Source organism: Terrapene carolina, unplaced genomic scaffold (assembly GCF_002925995.2).
Source record: "Terrapene carolina triunguis isolate 2854851 unplaced genomic scaffold, T_m_triunguis-2.0 Scaffold22, whole genome shotgun sequence".
Taxonomy (NCBI): domain Eukaryota; kingdom Metazoa; phylum Chordata; order Testudines; family Emydidae; genus Terrapene; species Terrapene triunguis.
In genome coordinates this window covers 21,586,148-21,608,248 of record NW_020664373.1, presented here as the reverse complement: position 1 = coordinate 21,608,248, position 22,101 = coordinate 21,586,148, and the positions used below count along the sequence as shown (strand labels likewise).

At 41.4% G+C, this 22,101-nt stretch overlaps 1 protein-coding gene across 1 annotated transcript in view; it reads left to right on the top strand.

The window, feature by feature from the left end:
• LOC112125929 (dystrophin-like) overlaps positions 1-22,101 on the top strand; it is a 1,989,526-nt gene that overhangs the window by 740,469 nt on the left and 1,226,956 nt on the right. The window contains exons 12-13 of the mRNA XM_026648920.1: positions 1,389-1,539; positions 14,866-14,985. Coding sequence (XP_026504705.1) covers positions 1,389-1,539; positions 14,866-14,985 — 271 coding nt within the window. The remainder of the gene's footprint in view (positions 1-1,388; positions 1,540-14,865; positions 14,986-22,101) is intronic.

Genomic DNA, 22,101 nt, shown 5'->3' with positions numbered 1-22,101 from the left:
TTGTTAGTCTCTAAGGTGCCACAAGTACTCCTGTTCTTTTTGTGGATACAGACTAACACGGCTGCTACTCTGAAATCTGTAAATATAGCTTACATTATGAGCAACTGTCCCTCCTGTGGAACATTCTCCAGTGAGTCAATCTAGGCTTAATCATCTCCCGCATCCAATTTAACAGCTATTACATTGTTCGGGGGGGGGGGGGGGGGAGACATGGTTTAGTAATTAGAGCTTTACAGGATTTTTCCATCAAAATGTTTTTCGAATGGAAAATGCAGTTTCAGTAAAATCAAAATTTTCCACATAAAAAGAAATGAAATATTTCATTTGGGCTCAGGTAGACCTGAATTGAAACCTGCCAGGTTGTCTAAATGAAACAAACTGCTGCACCCACCTGGGCTGTCCCTGTTCATCATGGCCAACAGAGTAGAACAGGAACATGAGGCAACCAAACTGCAGCTCCCACAGGCACTGACTTTTATTTTTCCCAGTGGGTGCTCCAACCCTGCTTCTCCTCGGAGGCTCTGCCCTCACTTCGCCTCTTCCCCCCCTCCTGCCCCAAGACCCCCAGCCCACTGAACAGCTGTGGCTGGTGGGTGCTGAGCACCCCCTACTTTTTTTTCTGTGGGTGCTTGAGCCCCGGAGCACCCACAGAGTCAGCATCTGTGACCGCTCCCATGAGGCACTGTGGCAGGGTATGCAGACATAGCTTGATGTTAAACCAAGCTGAAACAAAATATTTCAAGATTTTTAGCATCAAAACTTTCTGTACATTTATGGCCCTAAAAATAATAATAAAAAATAAATAAATAAAAGTGTGCGCGTGTTTTGACTTTGTCCCAAATGAGGATTCCCCTTTCCCCTCCCAAATCAAAATATTAGAATTTCCCATAGGGTGGAAATTTCCAGCTTTTGACCAGCTCTTAATAGTAAGATGCACTGATTTGAAGTGCCAGCAATAAATAGATAATGCCCAGCTAGTAAAGTGAGATATTTCACATTGACTGGTTCAAATCAGGCTGATCAGGATGGGCCAATTTCAGTATTACTGGATGTCTCTTAGTACATTGCCACAGAAATGAGTTGTGGCCTCTGTTTCCATCCATTTGAAAACATAAAATGGCACCTTTGTTGGCAGTCTCAGAAAATGGAATGGGCTTGGAATCCAAACTACCATCTGAGATGAATATATTGCCTTTCTAGGTAGTGGTTTAAACCCATTAGTAGGACAAGGTGGGTAAACCTGCAGTACTGTACCAGGGCTGGCTTGTGAGCACCTATTGATACAAGTATTAAATTTAACTTTTAAAAAAGTGCAAGTGTAAACAAACCTTTCTGCTTACTGGTTTCTTACATGTACAAATGTAAGTGATGATTTTCCTTGTTTCTAGCTTACATAAAATTCTCATGGACCTGCAGAATCAGCAACTAACACAGTTATCTGACTGGCTAGCAAAAACAGAAGAAAGGACAAAGAAAATTGAGTCAGAGCCCCTGGGCCCTGATCTAGAAGACTTAAAACATCAAGTAGAAGAACACAAGGTAAGCTATTTTACATACATACGTTACTGTTGGGAGTCAAAATATTGTTTAAAGAAGGAACGTATATCAATGAACTTTTCACATTTTTAAAGCTCCAAAACTAGTATTAGAGAAGAGTAGTGCAGAATATTTCATTTATTGAAGTTTAAGCTTTTCAGAATGACCAAGTCTTTGTATAGAGACTGCATTGCAATTTAGAATTTTTTAATAAGACTGGGATTTTCTTTATTCTTTCTCATATTCATAATTTACTAGACTAGAAATTCTGGTTGGATATCAAGAAAATAGGCAATTGTAATATCCTTTTTATTACAAAGCATAACATTTCAGATTTTATTACTCCCATGTTTTTTTCCTCTTGTCATCTTGTGCTTTCTTTTGTGTGCTGTAGTAACAACAAGACACGATTAGTTGTTATAATTGGGATTCCAAAGCTCAATAGCAGTACTGGGACTCTGAGTATGTAGCCCCTGAGCATTGTAAAGTTATCCAAGTGTAGTCTCTAGCTTTGTAATGGAAGAGATTTTTTTGAAAAATGTATTTAATTATGAAAAATAACAAACCAGCAATTGGGGAAAGAAAGATATTTGACCAAGCTTGTTTGCATTCTCATGTAGAAAAGTGTTTCTTAAATTGGAATGATTAAGAGTTAAAAACTGCATACATTAAGTTAATAAGAACATAGGCAAATAAATTCAATACAGCAAATAAGAATTCTGGTAAGGCTGTGATAATCACTTTTAAAATGAGTCTTAAAAATAGTTACATAAAGCAGATTTTTAAAATTGTGCTAAATTCAATAATTCTTTGTGTATTTGTATATATATCTGTGTGTGTGTGTGTGTGTGTGTGTGTGTGTGTGTGTAGAAACACATATGCATCATGATAGAAGATAGGAAGATAAATATCAGAAAAAAAACATAAGGCCTGGGAGATGTGATTCCAGAAAGTGTGAAGAGATTAAGGTGTCCTTCAACTCTGTGTTAGTGGTTCAAATCCAGTTCAGTTATAGTACCCACAAGTTTTTACCATCTGATCCCTTTTATCATCTTGGAATGAGTTGATGGTTTTAGTCCAATTTGTAGAGGGCAGGTCTTTCCATCACAAAACCTATCATCAGAAATTAAACCAATATACGGCTCTGGGGCGGCAGCAGAGGCCAAGAACTGCATGGAGACTGAGCTCTTCACTTAACCATGACACAGAAGAGCTCTCATACTCATGAGGAAGTCTGGAAAAGCTAGTGGTGGTGCTGTTGATGCTTCCTATGCTGTAATTGGTCTGTGGGTAAATAGAAGATGTCAGCTTCCAGGCTTTCCAGTCCAGCCCATTTTCTGAGCACTAAATGAAACTCCCCCCCCAAAAAAAGGGGCAAGTAAAGGTGGAAAGATAATCTGGGACTGAAAAAATATATATGACAAGTTCACTCAGAAATTGTTTACTGGGTTCTTGTTTTTCTTTTGACATGTATGGTATTTGAATGCTAATGGCATTAAAGGTAATAATTTCTTGTGCCAGTGAAACACTACATTCCCTTTAAGAACTTTGATCTTAATGGGTGCAGCTCTTTGTTTTGAGAGTAAAATTCTGGCCACAGTGACGTCAATGGAGTGTTTCATCACTGACTTCAGTGGGGCTAGGACTTCCACCCTGGGTCTCCAGGGTATTCAGAAATTTACCTCTCCCATATACTAATTCCACATTTCTGAATGTGGTGAGTCGGTTAACATTGTGGATGCATACTTAAAAAATAAGTATGCATTCAACTCCATCTTCTCTACTAAGGGATCATTCAGACAGTAAAGTGATCAAAAAGAGGTTTTTTTTCCTCCTCGTTGGGCATGGATTAAAATTCTTCGCAGGTAGAACCTGTCTGTAGGTAGTAACTGGAGGACAAGATGTTTGCAGACATTTCAAAAATATCTGCAACATTCACATAGAATTTATTTTGTATTATATTCTGCATCTGTGCCCCCTGATTCCTGCAGTATAACAAAGCTGCATACGCAGCAAAGATAAAAATTCATGTCAGTATACAATGTGTGGGGAAAACAGCTGAAACCGAGTTTTATTGCACTAGATATGAACAACACAGTGGGTACTTAATTTCAGGATAAGGTATAAGTAATCTCTGGGTTTTGAAAGTTTCACATCCTTAGCATGGATGTATACATTCCCAATTACTGCATAGTATTAGTATTGTGGCATTTGTTGGGCGGAACTGGAGAGTTCAGAAAACAGAAATGAGAAGATGACATCAGATTGGGTAGTTACAGCCAGAATGATGGGTTGGTTTGGTAGATGGAATGCAGCAACTCCTCTCTTTCTCTCCTGTGTTTCTGTCATATTCATTCTTTCGCCTTATCTCCCTTTGATTAGTTCCTGGCCCCTTGTTTCCTTCCACACCTAGAATATCTATTTTGTTCATTTTATTTTCTGCCTCTTGACTCAAACTCTGTATCTTTGGTTATGTATAATCTCCCTTTTCTGTATGTTGTGTCAAATACTGCTCATGCTTTTGAGACTGATACTCCGATTTCTCTTTGTGGGCCCAGGTAGAGTGAGTGAACTCCAATCCTGAGAAGAGAAACCATTCAATAAAACAGATCTAGGATTGATTGTTATTCACGGCCGGGAAAAGACAGAGGAATTCTTACCAGGAAGTTCCCCTTCTTAACTTAGTGTTGTACGAGACTTTCAGCTGGAAAGGACAGTTTCTATCTGAACTGTGCCAAAGACAAACAAAAAGGAACATGTTTATGGATCTCATGATAGGTTTGCCAAACTACTTTGGCGTAATTGTCCAAGAAACTGTCAAAAAGCATTTGACCTGTATTTTAGGTATTTTCTCTACTGATGCAAGTAGTCTTGGCTACGCATTTTAAAAACTGAAAGAAATCTGCCTACCTGAGAGAAACTGAAGATTGTTAATTTGCCTAGAAAGGCTACATATTTAAAATTTTGTGATTTAAACAAAAATGCACTTTTAAAATTATGTATATATTTCACTTTATACAGTTAAACTAGCTAAAATTTTCAGAAGTTTAGAGTTTGATGGAGAATTGTGCAAAATTTTCATTATAAAAATAAAACCTTGGAAAGTTGCCACTTTTTGAGTTTGCAGTATGTCCCTAAAAATGAAAAGGGATGTGGGAAACTTTCTCCACACTTGGATTTTAATCAAGGTTGACCATGGAATTTCTCCCCCTATCTGGATACCTTCATCAGTATCCCAGTGCATGTTTTGTAATGTTGACCTAGGTTAGTTGGAAATGGTCGCACAATTTGACACATGGTAGTGGTTCTGGTTATTTTGTGTGAAATTCTGGCCTTTAAAAACCAATCCATTGACTTCAGTAGAGCCAGGTTTTCACAACTGATTGGAAAAGTATTCGCAACGGACATTCTGACTTTTTTACTAAGGAAGATGCTGCAATTACGTAGATCTCTGTGAGCTAGTACAATACTCTGCCTGTGCCTCTTTTGATCAAATTGATAACTGTATATTTTGGGAATCAATTTTTTTAGAAGTAATGATAATCGTAGACCTAGGAACAGATCTGTCATTTATGGCCTTCAGGGTTGGGTGGTTGTTTTTTGTTTTGTTTTGTTTGTTTTGAGAATCTGTAAGCCTACCACTGATTTTGATTTATTTAAATTTAATAAGAGAGGGGAGGGGGAAATACAGGCAGCACACAGTGGGAGAGAGCAGAGAGTCCTGTATTATTTAAGGCTATTTGCCTTGCTTACAGTATCCCCCTGTTCTATGTATCGCAGATGCTGGTTACATTTTTCTCTTTATAACATTGCTGTATTCTGTCATGTTGAAAGATGACTATCCTCTGATGATCTTTTGTCTTTGTTACATGACTGACACCTTCCTCATTCTTAAATAAGTCTGATATAAATTCGAGCTGTTGCCGTGTTTAATTCCCATTTCCTCTACGCATAGGAAACTAGCTTATTGGATTTCATTCTGTATGTTTGAGACTTACACTGCGACAATTGGGGTACTCTCCTGTCAAATCTCTCTTAACGATGTAGTCAGGGAGCTGATGGATTTTTAACCTTCTGAAGTTATAATTAAACCATTTTAACCCACACACCCGCTGACTGGATGATCTGGATCTAATTTTCAGACCTGGGCCCTTCTCTGGTTTTCATGTCACTGAACAGCAATTGTACACAGCTGCTCACACTCCTTCCACAAAAATCATGTTTGAGTGGGTGGGTATGAATAGCCCCATTTTTCTTTTTTGGTTCCCATTATTTTGATACATGGCACAATTATATATATCCTCTGTCAGAGAAAACCACTCTATTCTCTGAAACATCTGTTGTATGCTGCTGTGGAAAAGGGCAGTTTGTCCACTGCAGGCAGAGCTTATTATTTGAGACTATATTGATTTATTGTTGTTTTATCCTGTTACTCCTTGATTTAATTGCCAGGGAATCAGTCAGCTAAGCACATTTCTGGTGACAAGAGTGAGGATGTAGTTTGTGAAGCAGAATAGGAGCTCTGTCTAAATCTGCTTTTGGTGCTGCTAGATTATTTTATTATTTTTGTTATCCCAACATATGTTCATTTGTGCTGTTGTCACTGTCTGTGAGTGGTGCCCAGTTCTATTTCACCAGTGATTTGGTACAATGCAGTTGTTGTTAAGAATGAGAAGGAATTCTGGTTTTGTCCTTGCACTATAGTTTTTTTCCTATGAATTGCCATGACAGTGAGAGGGACAAGGTGGGTAAGGTAACATCTTTTATTGGACCAACTTCTGTTGGTGGAAGGTTCAGATTTTCGAATGAAACAGTTCTTCAGGTCTGGGGAAAGAAATCCGTAATTGAGCTAAATACAAATTGGGATTGATAGTTAAGCGTAGGGAATAACAGATGTCACTTGAGATTAAGTGGGTAATAAAGATTAGATTGTTACGCAGAAGGGGTATGGAGTGAGAAGTGTCCGCCTATGGGTGATGTGGTGCTTTTGTCCTCTATAATTTTTCTGCGTGAGTTCATTCGAGAACATAGTGATTGTCGGGTTTTACCCAGTACACAGGTCAGAATGAGTAATAATATAGTACATATGATATGCAGAGCTGCTACAGGTTATGAAATTTATATAGTAAAGGTTCCCTAACACTTTCCATTATGTGACCTGTTTTCAGTTGCTTAAACCTTTTCTAGACTTTACCTATTCTGGCTGAAATTTTCCAAGCTTGCTCTTTCCCAGGTTGTCTTGGTGGTGTTTGTTTTTTAACATTTAACCTTTCCCGAGAGCAAGGGAAGGGGAAAAATAGGTAGTTTTGCCAGTGTTAATTCCACTCCTCCTCAATAATTTCACTGAAAAGCTCTGGCAACTATGATGTTTCAAACATGGCAGTGGGATAGCCCTGGGATCAAAGAGGTGTCTTTTGCTGTCCTCATGAAAATATACTAAAATTTATCCAAATTATAAGTCTCTGAAAATTGCTATTTTTACATGCTCAGAAGAGCTTGATTCTAAAATCTTTGAACTTCCCATCTGCATTGAGAATGCCTCAAAGAACTCCCTGCCTACTGACTGCACTGAGTGTGTTCCAGTCTCAGGGAGGAACCCTAGATCTGGAGGACAAGGAAAAGGAGACTACAACAGCAACTATTTTGGCCTAGGGGGAGGTGTACCAGGCTGAAAATCAGGAAGAGACCATGAGTTCTGGTCTCAACAATTCCAGTAACTGAAGTTAATAATTTTGTGCCATTCAAAGCTCTTATTATTGAACAACATTCCTCTCTCGTAAATTCTAAGTCTGTGGCTAGCTAGTGAAATTCACATACTCTACTGCCCTTCCTTGCAGTCTGTGAAGAAAGAGGGAAAGGGGTTTGCTAATGCCTTCTCCATGCCTTCTGAGGCTCCCCTCTACCAAGGGAATCCCAAGCGGAGGGCTTTGCCTCTTGCGTAAGTCCTCTGCAAAGAATTTGCCAAGGGAATGGAACAAAAACAAAAATCTGCCCCACTATATTGATTGTGGCCATTTGAAATACTAAGGGAATGTGGTCTAGATGGAATTACTATAAGGTAGGTGCATAACTGATTGAAAGACCATACTCAAAATGTACTTATCAATGGATTGCTGTCAAACTGGGAGTGCTTGTCTAATAGGTATTATGTGGGGGTCGGTGCTGGGTCTGGTGGTATTCAATATTTTCATTAATGACTTGGATAATGAAGTGGAGTATATGCTTATAAAATCTGTGGATGATAACAAGCTGGAAGGGGTTGGAAGCACTTTGGAGGACAGCATTAGAATTCAAAATGACCTTGACAAATTGGAAATTGTGCTGAAATCAACGAGATTTAATTCAATATAGCCAAGTGCAAAGTACTACACTGAGGAAGGAAAAATCAAAGCACAACTACAAAATGGGGAATAACTAGAAAGGCTGTAGAACTTCTGAAAATGATCTGGAGTTATAGTAGATCACAAACTGAATAAGAGTCATCAATGCAATGCATTGCAAAAAAGGCTAATATCATTCTGGGGTGCATTAACAGGAGTGTTATATGTAACTGTGTCCAGGTTTGGGTCCACACTTTAAGGAAGATGTGGACAAATTGGAGAGAGTTCTGAGGACAGTAACAAAAATTATAATGATAAAAGGTTTAGAAAACCTGATCTATGAGGAAAGGTTAAAAACAAATAAAAACCAAACAAAACTGGGCATGTTTAGTCTTGAGAAAATGGTGACCAGAGAGAGGGGACCTGATAAATCTTGCAATATGTTAAGGGATGTTATAAAGAAGACAGTGATCAATTGTTCTCCCTGTACACTGAAGGTAGGACAAGGTATTATGGTCTTAATCTGCAGAAAGGGAGATTTAGGTTACATATTAGAAAAAACTTACTAATTATAAGGGTGGTTAAGCTCTGGAATAGGCTTCCAAGGGAGGTGTGGAATCCCTGTCATCAGATGATTTTAAGAACAGAGTGGGCAAATGCATGTCAGGAATTTGGTCCTGCCTCTGCGCAGGGGGCTGGACTAGATGTTGGTTGGAGGTGGCTTCCTGCCCTGCATTTATGAGAGTCTCTCCATTATCAAAATGTTAATTGACAGTACACGGGTGTTACTTTGTAAGTATAACTACCAAGAGAAAACAGATGTAGACTGAAATGTGTTACATAAGAACATAAGAATGGCCATACTGGGTCAGTCCAAAGGTCCGTCCAGCCCAGTATCCTGTCTGCCGACCATGACCAATGCCAGGTGTCCCAGAGGGATTGAACCTAACAGATAATGATCAAGTGATCTCTCTCCTGCCATCCATCTCCACCCTCTGACAAACAGAGGCTAGGGACACCATTCCTTACCCATCCTGGCTAATAGCCATTAATGGACTTAACCTCCATGAATTTATCCAGTTCTCTTTTAAACCCTGTTATAGTCCTAGCCTTCACAATCTCCCCAGGCAAGGAGTTCCACAGGCTGACTGTGCTCTGTGTGAAGAACAACTTCCTTTTATTTGTTTTAAACCTGCTGCCCATTAATTTCATTTGGTGTCCCCTAGTTCTTATATTATGGGAACAAGTAAATAACTTTTCCTTTTTCACTTTCTCTACACCACTTATGATTTTATATACCTCTATCATATCCCCCTAGTCTCCTCTTTTCCAAGCTGAAAATTCCTAGCCTCTTTAATCTCTCCTCATATGGGACCCGTTCCAAACCCCTAATCATTTTAGTTGCCCTTCTCTGAACCTTTTCTAATGCCAGTATATCTTTTTTGAGATGAGGAGACCACATCTGTACTCAGTATTCAAGATGTAGGTGTACCATGGATTTATATAAGGGCAATAAGATATTCTCCATCTTATTCTCTATCCCGTTTTTAATGATTCCTAACATCCTGTTGCAACTGCCACTGCACACTGCATGGACATCTTCAGAGAACTATCCACAATGACTCCAAGATCTCTTTCCTGATTAGTTGTAGTTAAATTAGCCCCCATCATATTGTATGTATAGTTGGGGTTATTTTTTCCAATGTGCATTACTTTACATTTATCCATATTAAATTTCATTTGCCATTTTGTTGCCCAATCACTTAGTTTTGTGAGATCTTGTTGAAGTTCTTCACAGTCTGCTTTGGTCTTAACTATCTTGAGCAGTTTAGTATCATCTGCAAACTTTGCCACTTCACTGTTTACCTCTTACTCTGAAGCATGAAACATGCACATGGATGGTGGCTTCTGCATATTAAGGTTTCCTGACTTTTCCCAATACAAGAGTGTTTTCAGTTGCTTATAACTTTGCCAAACTTTAACCATTTGGGATGAAGTTTTCCATGCTAGATCTGTCTCCCGCTGATTTTTTTTTTTCTTTGAAAATTTCAACCATAACAGTTCAGTCATTCTTGAGAATGAGGGTAGGGAAAAAATTGTGTCCCCCCTCACTTGTGTTTTAGATGTTCTAGTGTCCCCATGCTTTAGAGCAGGGAATTAACATTTGATGGATGGGTCATCTTTGTGACACGGATGTGCTGTTATCATCTCCATAAAAAACTGCCCAAATTTGGCTAAGTTATAAAACTTTTAAATATTGCAGTTTGCTTATGCTCAGTAGAGATTTGTTAGATTTTAGCAGCATAAATCCCCAAAGGTCCTGTCTTCACTGATCATGCTCCAGCCTGGAGCTGAGCAGGATTTTCTTTGCAATTTGTACCTCTGAGGGGGAGGGGGGTGGTAACTGTACTGGATCTGGGTTTGGGCATCAGAACTGATAACAGGGAGCCTGCACTCTGATAGTGATCCCCTCCCCTAGGTCAGGCAGTAGAGGGCACAACTGCCAGACCTGGGGGAGCATGGAGATAATCGACTTGGACAAGTCTAGGGAGAGAGACTGGGGCAACAAGCTGCCAACTTTAATTCACCCTTCCTGTGCATATGTTTTATTCTAGTCTTTAATTACATTATCACATACTGGCTTTTTCCAGTGGACCCTTGCCTTGTTCAGTGCACAGGGCAGAGCTGCTCTGGGGATGCAACAAGGTTGTGTAGTAAAGGGTATTGTTGTCTGTAGGACCTCTGTTTCACTTATTGCAAAAGTTGGAAGGAATGTATTGAACGAGCAGGGGGTCACAGGAAGAGAAAGTATCAGGGGGTAGCCGTGTTAGTCTGTATCTACAAAAACAACAAGGAGTCTGGTGGCACCTTAAAGACTAACAGATTTATTTGGGCATAAGCTTTCGTGAGTAAAAACCTCACTTCTTCGGATGCATAGAGTGAAAGTTACAGATGCAGGCATTATATACTGACACATGGAGAGCAGGGAGTTACTTCGCAAGTGGAGAACCAGTGTTGACAGGGCCAATTCAATCAGGGTGGATGTGATCCACTCCCAATAATAGATGAGGAGGTGTCAATTCCAGGACAGGAAAAGCTGCTTCTGTAATGAGCCAGCCACTCCCAGTCCCTATTCAAGCCCAGATTAATGGTGTTGAATTTGCAAATGAATTTTAGTTCTGCTGTTTCTCTTTGAAGTCTGTTTCTGAAGTTTTTTTGTTCAATGATAGTGACTTTTAAATCTGTAACAGAATGACCAGGGAGATTGAAGTGTTCACGTACTGGCTTATGTATGTTACCATTCCTGATGTCCGATTTGTGTCCATTTATTCTTTTGCGGAGGGACTGTCCGGTTTGGCCAATGTACATGGCAGAGGGGCATTGCTGGCACATGATGGCATATATAACATTAGTGGATGTGCAGGTGAATGAGCCCTTGATGGTGTGGCTGATGTGGTTGGGTCCTCTGATGCTGTTGCCAGAGTAGATATGGGGACAGAGTAGGCAACGAGGTTTGCTACAGGGATAGGTTCCTGGGTTGGTGTTTCTGTGGTGTGGTGTGTAGTTGCTGATGAGTATTTGCTTCAGGTTGGGGGGCTGTCTGTAAGCGAGGACTGGCCTGCCTCCCAAGGTCTGTGAGAGTGAGGGATCATTTTCCAGGATAGGTTGTAGATCGTGGATAATGCGCTGGAGAGGTTTTAGCTGGGGGCTGTATGTGATGGCCAGTGGTGTTCTGTTATTGTCCGTGTTGGGCCTGTCCTGTAGTAGGTGATTTCTGGGTACCCGTCTTGCTCTGTCAATCTGTTTCCTCACTTCCCCAGGTGGGTATTGTAGTTTTACGAATGCTTGATAAAGATCTTGTAGGTGTTTGTCTCTGTCTGAGGGGTTGGAGCAAATTCGGTTGTATCTGAGGGCTTGGCTGTAGACAATGGATCGTGTGATGTGTCTTGGATGGAAGCTGGAGGCATGTAGGTACGTATAGCAGTCAGTAGGTTTCCGGTATAGGGTGGTGTTTATGTGACCATCACTTATTTGCACTGTAGTGTCCAGGAAGTGGATCTCTTGTGTGGACTGGTCCAGGCTGAGGTTGATGGTGGGGTGGAAATTGTTGAAGTCCAGGTGGAATTCTTCAAGGGCCTCCTTTCCGTGGGTCCATATGATGAAGATGTCATCAATGTAGCGCAAGTAGAGGAGGGGCACTAGGGGACGAGAGCTGAGGAAGCGTTGTTCTAAGTCAGCCATAAAAATGTTGGCATACTGTGGGGCCATGCGGGTACCCATAGCAGTGCCACTGACTTGAAGGTATAAGTTGTCCCCAAATCTGAAGTGGTTGTGGGTGAGGACAAAGTCACAAAGCTCAGCCACCAGGCTTGCTGTGGCCTCATCAGGGATACTGTTCCTGACAGCTTGTAGTCCATCCTCATGTGGAATATTGGTGTAAAGTGCTTCTACATCCATGGTGGCCAGGATGGTGTTTTCAGGAAGAAAATCAATGCATTGTAGTTTCCTCAGGAAGTCGGTGGTGTCTCGAAGATAGCTGGGAGTGCTGGTAGTGTAGGGTCTGAGGAGAGAGTCCAAATAGCCAGATAATCCTGCTGTAAGAGTGCCAATGCCTGAGATGATGGGGCGTCCAGGGTTTCCGGGTTTATGGATCTTGGGTAGCAGATAGAATACCCCTGGTCGGGGTTCTGGGGGTGTGTCCATGTAGATTTGTTCCCGTACTGTAGCTGGGAGTTTCTTGAGCAGATGGTGTAGTTTCTTTTGGTATTCCTCAGTGGGATCAGAGGATAGTGGCCTGTAGAATGTGGTCTTGGAGAGTTGCCTGGCAGCCTCCTGTTCATAATCCGACCTGTTCATTATGACTACAGCACCTCCTTTGTCAGCCCCTTTGATGATAATGTCAGAGTTGTTTCTGAGGCTGTGGATGGCATTGCGTTCTGTACGGCTGAGGTTATGGGACAAGTGATGTTGTTTGTCCACAATTTCAGCCTGTGCACGTCTGCGGAAACACTCTATGTAGAGATCCAGTCTGTCATTTCGACCGTCAGGAGGAGTCCACGCAGAGTTCTTCTTCTTGTAGTGTTGGTAGGAGGGTTCCTGTGGGTCAGTGCACTGTTCAGTGGTGCGTTGAAAATATTCCTTGAGTCGGAGACGACGAAAGTAGGCTTCCAGATCACCGCAGAACTGTATCGTGTCCGTGGGGATGGTGGGACAGAAAGAGAGTCCCCGAGATAGGACAGACTCTTCTGCTGGGCTCAGTGTGTGGTTGGAAAGATTGACAATGTTGTTAGATGAGTTGAGGGTACCATTGTTGTAGCCCCCTGTGGCAGGTATTAGTTTAGATAGCTTACTGTCCTTTTTCCTCTGTAGAGAAGTGAAGTGTGCATTGTAAATGGCTTGTCTCATTTTTGTAAAGTCCAGCCACGTGGAAGTTTGTGTGGAAGGTTGGTATTGTATGAGAGTCTCCAGTTCTGAGAGCTCATTCTTGATCTTCTCCTGTCTGCTGTACAGGATGCTGATCAGGTGGTTCCTCAGTTTCTTTGAGAGTGTGTGGCACAGTCTCTCACCATAGTCAGTGTAGTATGTTGATTGCAATGGATTTTTTACCTTCAGTCCTTTCGGTATGATGTCCATCTGTTTGCATTTGGAGAGGAAGATGATGTCTGTCTGTATCTGTGCAAGTTTTTTGTTGAGGTTGATGGATGTCCACTCCATACGGCTAAATTTAGTGCCTTGCATGGTGTCAAGTATCAGGGGGTAGCCGTGTTAGTCTGTATCTACAAAAACAACAAGGAGTCTGGTGGCACCTTAAAGACTAACAGATTTATTTGGGCATAAGCTTTCGTGAGTAAAAACCTCACTTCTTCGGATGCATAGAGTGGAAGAGAAAGGATAGTCTCATGTCTAAGGCACTTTTATGCTGCCCTGTGGAATTCAGTTCTACAGAGTTCCTATGTGATACTGGGCACTGAAACCAAATTTTTTACAGGTGGTTTCTATTTGTTTGTTCATTTCTGGGTTCCTGACTTGAGACCCTGGGGTCTGATTTCCAGAAGTGCAAAGAATTCGCAGTTGCAACTGCAGTCAGTAGGAACAGTACTTGCAACATATAAAGTGTTATGCAATGCTAAGTACTATGGTCCTCGCAGTCTGAGACTGGACACCTAAAATTAACAGTTTCTTTTGGCCTTAATCTCTCTATGCCTGTAAAATGGGGATGCTACCACTCATCCGAAAATAAATTCGTTAATGTTTGTAATGCACTCAGACTATAATGTTGACTGCCAAAGAAAAGGCCATGAGGCAGTAAATAAAAGAAAAAAAATGTCCATTAAGGTAAAATGTAAACTATCTTCAGAGCAAGGTTTGAATAGTGTACAGTAAATAAGGCAGGGGCTACACATTGAACAATGAGGAGAAAAAACACATTGAATAGCTGCTCATTAAGTAGGCACCAATCATCCTGTGTACTGATTGAAGCAGGGCTCCTGTGGCAAAAATAGTATGTGATCATGTAATTAAAGACTGCATCATAATGCACCCACACAAGAGAGGGAAAAGTTAAGGTTGCACAGGCAACCTTAATACTAGTATTTCCTAAGTTTTGGGTATTTGACATTGCAACTTTAATAATGTTCTTTAACATAGTTTTTATGTGTAATACTATAACATATACAAACACTGTTAAAAAAGTAATCTAATATCCATTTAAAATGAGCAAGCAATTGATATTTATAAAATGTCAACTACACAAGCTCAACAAATCTTTTTCAATCCAAAGTTTCATTCTGAATGTTGATGAGAGAACTAAACACTTAGAGAGGAAACACAGATTGTACTAGATAGTTTTCAAGAAAGGGACAACTATACTTGCATATTGTAGCACCTTACTGCTCATGTATTCCCATTTTTTAGTCAGAGATTCTACTCTGGCACAGAACTCTGTTTGGGGACTGGAATCTTCCTCTCTAAAGAGCGATAATAGATTTTTTTCCCCTTTTCTTTTTAGGCACTTCAAGAAGACTTGGAACAGGAACAAGTCAGGGTGAATTCCCTTACTCATATGGTAGTTGTGGTGGATGAAAGTGGTGGAGATAAAGCTACTGCTGCACTGGAAGAACAACTTCAGGTAAATGTTGAATTACTTTATATATTAAAAAAATAGCATCCATCTTAAGCATCCCTCAAGAAATATTTTTGTCAGTCCCTTTTTTATGTGCATGGCTAAATGTAAATATTTGGGGGGAAAGTGCCTTAAATATTTAAAAATGTGAAGTTTTTTTGTATGAAATCAGAAAAAGGGGTTACATGCCATCTATAAACTAAAGATAAAAAAGCAATTGTCCAGCCTTCCTTGTGCACTATGTACACAAAACCCTTCTTTTAGGTTCTCTGGTACAACATTCACTCTGACAATATGTCTGAAATATTTGATCAAAATGAGCTTTAAATGATTTGGTAAGCTCTGAGTTACTCCAGACACAGTGGTACAAGCGTACCTGTCCAGTGTGCAATCTCAACCACCTTATCTTATTTTTTCATTTTTTTCTGTGCGCATTTGTTTTGTATCCTGGTGAAATGTCATCTCTCCAGCCAGCTGCTTCAGGCTACTTATCTCTGACACAATTTAGTCTCATGCTCAATCTCCAAATAGGGGAACGAGAGGAAAACAAGTTGGCTGCAACCGCTTTAGGGCTCAGACATAAGCAGGCATTTCATGTTCATCTGGTTCAACAACAAAACTGAGTTGTTTGCAACCATCTCTGTTCCTGATGCTGCATTGTCCTGTGTCACTGGGGTACTGAAATTACAAGAAGAGCAGTTCCTAAAGAAATGCAGTATCCATTGTGGCTGATAAACTGAGGAAAATTGTCATAACGTGGAACAACATACCACAGCATCTACTCTTACTTAACCTTTAAAAAAAAAGGGGAGGAGTCCAAGAACTAGAGATCTTTTCTAAACTTTCCATGCTGTGTACAGGAACAATAAGTGATAAATTATGCCTTTTCCACTGAAATAATGTCCCACTCATAGTGTAAAAAAAGGGGAGCTGGGGGATGGTAGGGAAATTCAGAATAAATGTTATGTCACCTAGTCTACTGGAAGAAAGTGTGACCACTGCTTCTTATACCAAATAGATGTTTCACTACTAGCTTGTTTTCCCCCCATCCCTCGTTCACCTCTATCTATTTTAGATAGTCTCTGCCCTCTGTACGGGGGGAGGGATAGCTCAGTGGTTTGAGCATTGGCCTGCTAAACCTAGGGTTGTGAGTTCAATCCTTGAGGGGGCCACTTAGGGATCTGGGGCAAAATCAGTACTTGGTCCTGCTAGTGAAGGCAGGGGGCTGGACTCAATGATCTTTCAAGGTCCCTTCCAGTTCTAGGAGATAGGATATCTCCATTAATTTATTTACAGTGGCTAGCACAGTGGAGCTCTGACTGGGGACACTAGGTGCTACTGCAGTGCAAATAATAATAATCAGCAGACAGTCAATGAAATGGAAAAGTGGCAAATTCAAAACTGATAAAAGGAAATGGTTTTTCACACAATGCACAGTTAGTCTTCTCTGATCCAGCATGGCATTTCCTACATTTACGAGCATACCTTTAGGCACTCAGGTTTAAAAAATGTGCTCATTGTTATTACCGGAATTCTTAAATATGCAAGCACAAAATCAGAAAAGCAGATATTGTTCTTAATTACATATGCACAGATATATTGCCTTTTAGCACTATAAATGTGGCTTTTAAATTGTAACCCTCATTGGAACGTATGTGAGGGGACTGCACAGTACCAGAAGCGCCCAGAAGAACAGCTGACTCAGCAAAAATGTTAAGAAATTTTATTTCTAAAGTTTGTTGGAAAAACAAATTTTCAATGAAAATTATTTTTTCCCATAAATTGTGTGTTGGCAAAGAAATTTTTCATTTGGGAAAAAAAAAACGTTGAAAAAAATTCAAACAGCTCTAGTTACAAGGGTCTTGCACATCTGGGCAGGACCAGTCACACTGTGATCCTTAGGTCTCAAGGATCAGATTGGGGGCAGTCAGTGTTTTCATTGTCTTCTGTTGTTTAGTTCTCTTGTGAGTATGATGTACAACTTCCAAGCTGATTGTGTTCTCTAGGAGATTCAAAAGTGCAGAAGAAACTAGTTTGGGGGGGGAACTATGAACAGCCACATTGATACAATAGCATGACAAAAACTGTAGGTATGTTTATGAAATCTTTGAGTGTAAGACAGGATAACTTATTTTTCTCCCTTACTATGGAAAAGAATTAGACTTTTGAAGGCATACTGAACTGCCCCTATATTGGTGGAATACAAGTTCCATGGTAAAGTACGGAGGAGATATAATTTCGTCATTGGGAATTGAAAGCTCTAATGTGGCCATTTTAGCCCTGAATTATTTGCAGCATCTTCACTGCCACTTCACTGCCAGATTTTCACAGACATAAGGACTCTGATTATTGCAACCAAGTTTGTAATGCCTTACATTTGAAAAATAAATCTGAAAATCTTCCTCAGTGTCATCTGTCACTTTAGCTGAGATTTAGTCGTCTTTTCTCACATATGTCTTTGTGGTTCCCATCATCCTCTGAAATGAAATTAGTATTGGGAAGACTGCTTTTTCTGTGAATCATCTGGAAGGTAATTCCTCCTTTCATTTCATGGAAATGAAATGTGGGTTTAGGTTAAAAAATGTACTAAATATAATTAGTTATATTACTGTTCCCTGCACAACCGACTTTTTACATAGGATGTGTCATGAAAAGGATCCCTTAGAGAAAGTTCGCAGCACAATTTAGGCTTCCCCCGCCCCCATTAAAGACTTTCTTCTGCTGCTGTTTTGCTGTTCAGAGAGCATGTAGGTGGAGAGTTGAAAAAACCTAATAGTGCAATAATTTAGGTTAATTTAGTGCTTATAGGGAATATGCAACCTATGCTTTTTTTTTTTTTAGGATACAAAATAGTGATATGCACATCTCAAAAAGTTCAGAGGTGTGGCTGAAAACAAATAAGCACCCAAACTTAATGCAATCTTTGACATTTTTGAGGTCCGCTTCTTCTCTCCCTGTGTGTCCACCCCACCCCTTCAACACTACTATCTTCGCCCATCTTCAGGACCAGGGCCAAGTAATCAGCTTTCCCCCTCCTCGTTGTACTAGTGGTGGCAACAGCAGTTACATTTATTGGCACTCTGAAGCTTTCTTGATGGCATAGCTCCAGCTTGCAAAATATGCATTGAAATCTCCAAGCTGAATGAGATTCCTTGTTCTAGGGTGTTAGTGGCATGATGTACTATGGAATGTGACAAACTAGTAGTACTGTGTACAGTGCAGCTGTACTTAGGAACAAATCATTCTGTTTGTCCTGAGAAATACTGGTGCATTTTTTATTTATATATGGTTCATATGGGTGCTTCATTTGTAGCTCCAATAGCAAAGTGAGACATAGAAGCTAGTCTACATACACACACACACACATTCAAAATACTCTTGTTAAAATTCAGATTTCTAGAAACTTAAGTGTTTGGGCATGTCTTACAACTTCAAAATCTGACCCATTCTCTGTGAAGTTTTCATACGTTACTGAGGCCATTTCTAATGAAAATGGAACCATTTTAGAACAACTGCTGTTTGGGGCAAAAGGGGTAAACATCTTGCCCGTCCGTGTATTCACAGCCAAATTACTGCTTTTGTGAATTTTCAGAGGTAGAAAATGGTGAAATAAAATTTTGGAGAATTTCATGACTTTCTTCCCTCAATTTCACATAGCCCCAATCAAAGTTTACCTGCTACCATCTCTCTCAACTTTGGTTTTGTAAAAGACATGATAACGTTATCAAATGCTTATTTAAAAATGCATTGTAAAGACACACAAATAATATTACATACAAAAAACTACATTAAAAGAACATTAAGGTAGCAAAGTGAAACACTTATGATAGGAAATGCCAGAATTAAGGTTGTCTGTGTAGCTTTTTTCCATAGGACCTTTGAACTTTTCTAATATCTCACTGGAAGACAAACCTCTTGTTAAACCAAAATTATTAATTAAAGCCACTAGCTTTAGCAAAATTGAGTAACTCTGTGCTGAGGAAAATGTGGATTCACTATTTTTATGATGAAATTAACAGTTCATAAATTTAAAATCTACTTTTGCCATCCAGTATCCAGTGAATCCCACTTTTTCGTGTGTGTGTGTGTGTGTGTGTGTGTGTATATATATATATATATATATGGAGCCTAACAGCCACCGTATGTTATTTGCAGCTACCCATTCAAATTTGGCCTTACCTACAACCCTGCAAAAAAAAAAAAAAAAACCTATAAAAGCTCTTTGACTTGCCTAACTAATGCTTCTAAGATGGTACTGACATCAACTCCACCCCTGAGAATCCAGGATGCAAAAACCTCATACAGTTACTGCACCATATGCACCACTAAATCAATCCCAGCACCTTTCACAACATAGTATTCACTTTATCACCGAATAGTGGCAATTTTTATCCTTATCAACAGGTCATAACTCTGTCTTTTATAAGATTGCAGGGATAGCTTTTTACAATCAACTTGTACATCTCTTGGTGCACACATAAATCCGTATGCCTGAGCCTACTTCTTGAAAATATGCTCTTAAACTTACCTGGACATGGTGTCTAATGCAGCTTACTCTTTTCCTGAAATTTAGAGAGCAGACAGGTAACTGTCCCTCATTAAACACTGTTTCTAACATTTCAGAGTTACTTCAACTATCCATGTACGATAGACCTTGTCTTGCATTTCTTGTCCCTTCCATTTTTAAATATAAGGTACCAGTGTTCTTTTTGGGTCAATATTTGTCTGTGAACATCTCGGTCAAAATGAAATAATCTGTCATCTTCTATTTGAATTTCATTATCTGGCTTCCCAGTGGGGGCTCTTAAACTGTTTTGGATACCTAGACCAGTATACCAGAAGGGGATATAAAAGAAAGAAATTAGACTGCAGCAGCATCTTAGGGTATGTCTACACTATGAGAGTAGTTCGATTTCACTTAAATCGAATATGTGGAATCGATATTGCAAAGTCGAACGTGTGTGTCCACACTAAGGACAGTAATTCGACTTTGTGAGTCCACACTAACAGGGAAAGCATCGACATTGGAAGCGGTGCACTGTGGGCAGCTATCCCACAGTTCCCGCAGTCCCCGCTGCCCATTGGAATTCTGGGTTGAGCCGCCAATGCCTTCTGGGTAAAAAAATGTGTCGGTGCTTTTGGGTAACTGTCGTCATCCGTCCGTCACTACCGCCCTCCCTCCCTCCCTGAAAGCGCCGGCGGGAAATCAGTTCGCACACTTTTCTGGTCAGTGACAGCGCGGACGCCACAGCACTGCGAGCATGGAGCCCGCTGCGACCATCGCTGCAGTTGTGTCCGTTGTCAACGCCTTGCAGCTTATCATCCACCTTTCCAAGAGGCAGATGCAGATAAATCAGGCGAGGAGGCTACGGCACCGCGGTGAGGGCCTGAAGTCTGAGAGTAGCACAGGCCTGTCAGAAAGCACGGGACCCAGCGCCGAGGACATCACGGTGACAATGGGTCATGTGGATGTTGTGGAACGGCGATTCTGGGCCCGGGAAACAAGCACGGACTGGTGGGACCACATAGTGCTGCAGGTCTGGGATGAATCCCAGTGGCTGCGAAACTTTCGCATGCGGAAGGGGACTTTCCTGGAACTTTGTGAGTTGCTGTCCCCTGCCCTGAAGCGCAATGACGCCCGGATGCGAGCAGCCCTGACTGTCCAGAAGCGAGTAGCCATAGCCCTCTGGAAGCTTGCAACGCCAGACAGCTACCGGTCAGTCGTGAACCACTTTGGTGTGGGCAAATCTACCGTGGGGGCTGTTGTGATGCAAGTAGCCAACGCAATCGTTGAGGTACTGCTCTCAAAGGTAGTGACCCCGGGAAACGCGCAGGCCATCATAGATGGCTTCGCCGCGATGGGATTCCCAAACTGCGGTGGGGCTATAGATGGAACTCACATCCCTATCCTGGGACCGGACCACCAGGCCAGCCAGTACATCAACAGAAAGGGCTACTTTTCAATGGTGCTGCAAGCACTGGTGGACCATCGGGGACGTTTTACAAACATCAACGTCGGATGGCCGGGCAAGGTTCATGACGCTCGCGTGTTCAGGAACTCTGGTCTGTTTAGACAGCTGCAGGAAGGTATTTACTTCCCGGACCACAAAATAACTCTTGGGGATGTGGAGATGCTATAGTCATCCTTGGGGACCCAGCCTACCCGCTAATGCCCTGGCTCATGAAGCCCTATACTGGCGCCCTGGACACTGAAAAAGAACTCTTCAACTACCGGCTGAGCAAGTGCAGAATGGTGGTGGAGTGTGCTTTTGGCCATCTCAAGGGGAGATGGAGAAGCTTACTGACTCGCTGTGATCTCAGCGAAACCAATATCCCCATTGTTATAGCAGCTTGCTGTGTGCTCCACAATCTCTGTGAGAGCAAGGGGGAGACCTTTATGGCGGGGTGGGAGGTTGAGGCAAATAGCCTGGCTTCTGATTACGCCCAGCCAGACAGCTGGGCGATTAGAAGAGCCCAGCGGGACGCGCTGTGCATCCGGGAGGCTCTGAAAGCTAGGTTCCTGAGTGAGCAGGGTAACCTGTGACTTTTGAGTTTGTGTACAGAGAAGCTGAACCTGCCCCCGTTTCTTTACCCAGTCAATGTTGACTATCCTCTCCAGTTACATACCCCCTTCACCCCCTTCCAACACACCTTTAAAAATAAAATGACTTCTATTTTGTTAATGGACACCGTTTTCTTTATTACTGTTTTCGCGGGAATGTTTTAAACCTGGGATGCAGACTGTGGTGGGGAGCGGGTGTAGTGTACTGATGCAAATGACGCTTCTAAACTGCAGGAATGACAGGCTCCGCAGTGGTGGACTGGTTGTTTCAACGGAGCCTGCCAGCCCTCCTGATGGGGACTGCGTGTATGTGGTGGCTATGTGACTTTGTGGCAGGGGGAGGAGGGTTACAGATCCCCTGCAGCGTGGCTCTGTGATCCAGGATAAGGGCCGTTGCATAAGATCTGTAACTGCCCTCCCCCGCCACAAAGTCACAGAGCAACCCCCCCCCCCCCCAGAACATGAAAACCACCTCCCAGACTGACCAGGGTAACTAGTGACTGCACTGTGTGTGTGCCCTGCTGCTGTCCTGTCCAATTACCAACCCCCTTACCCCCCTT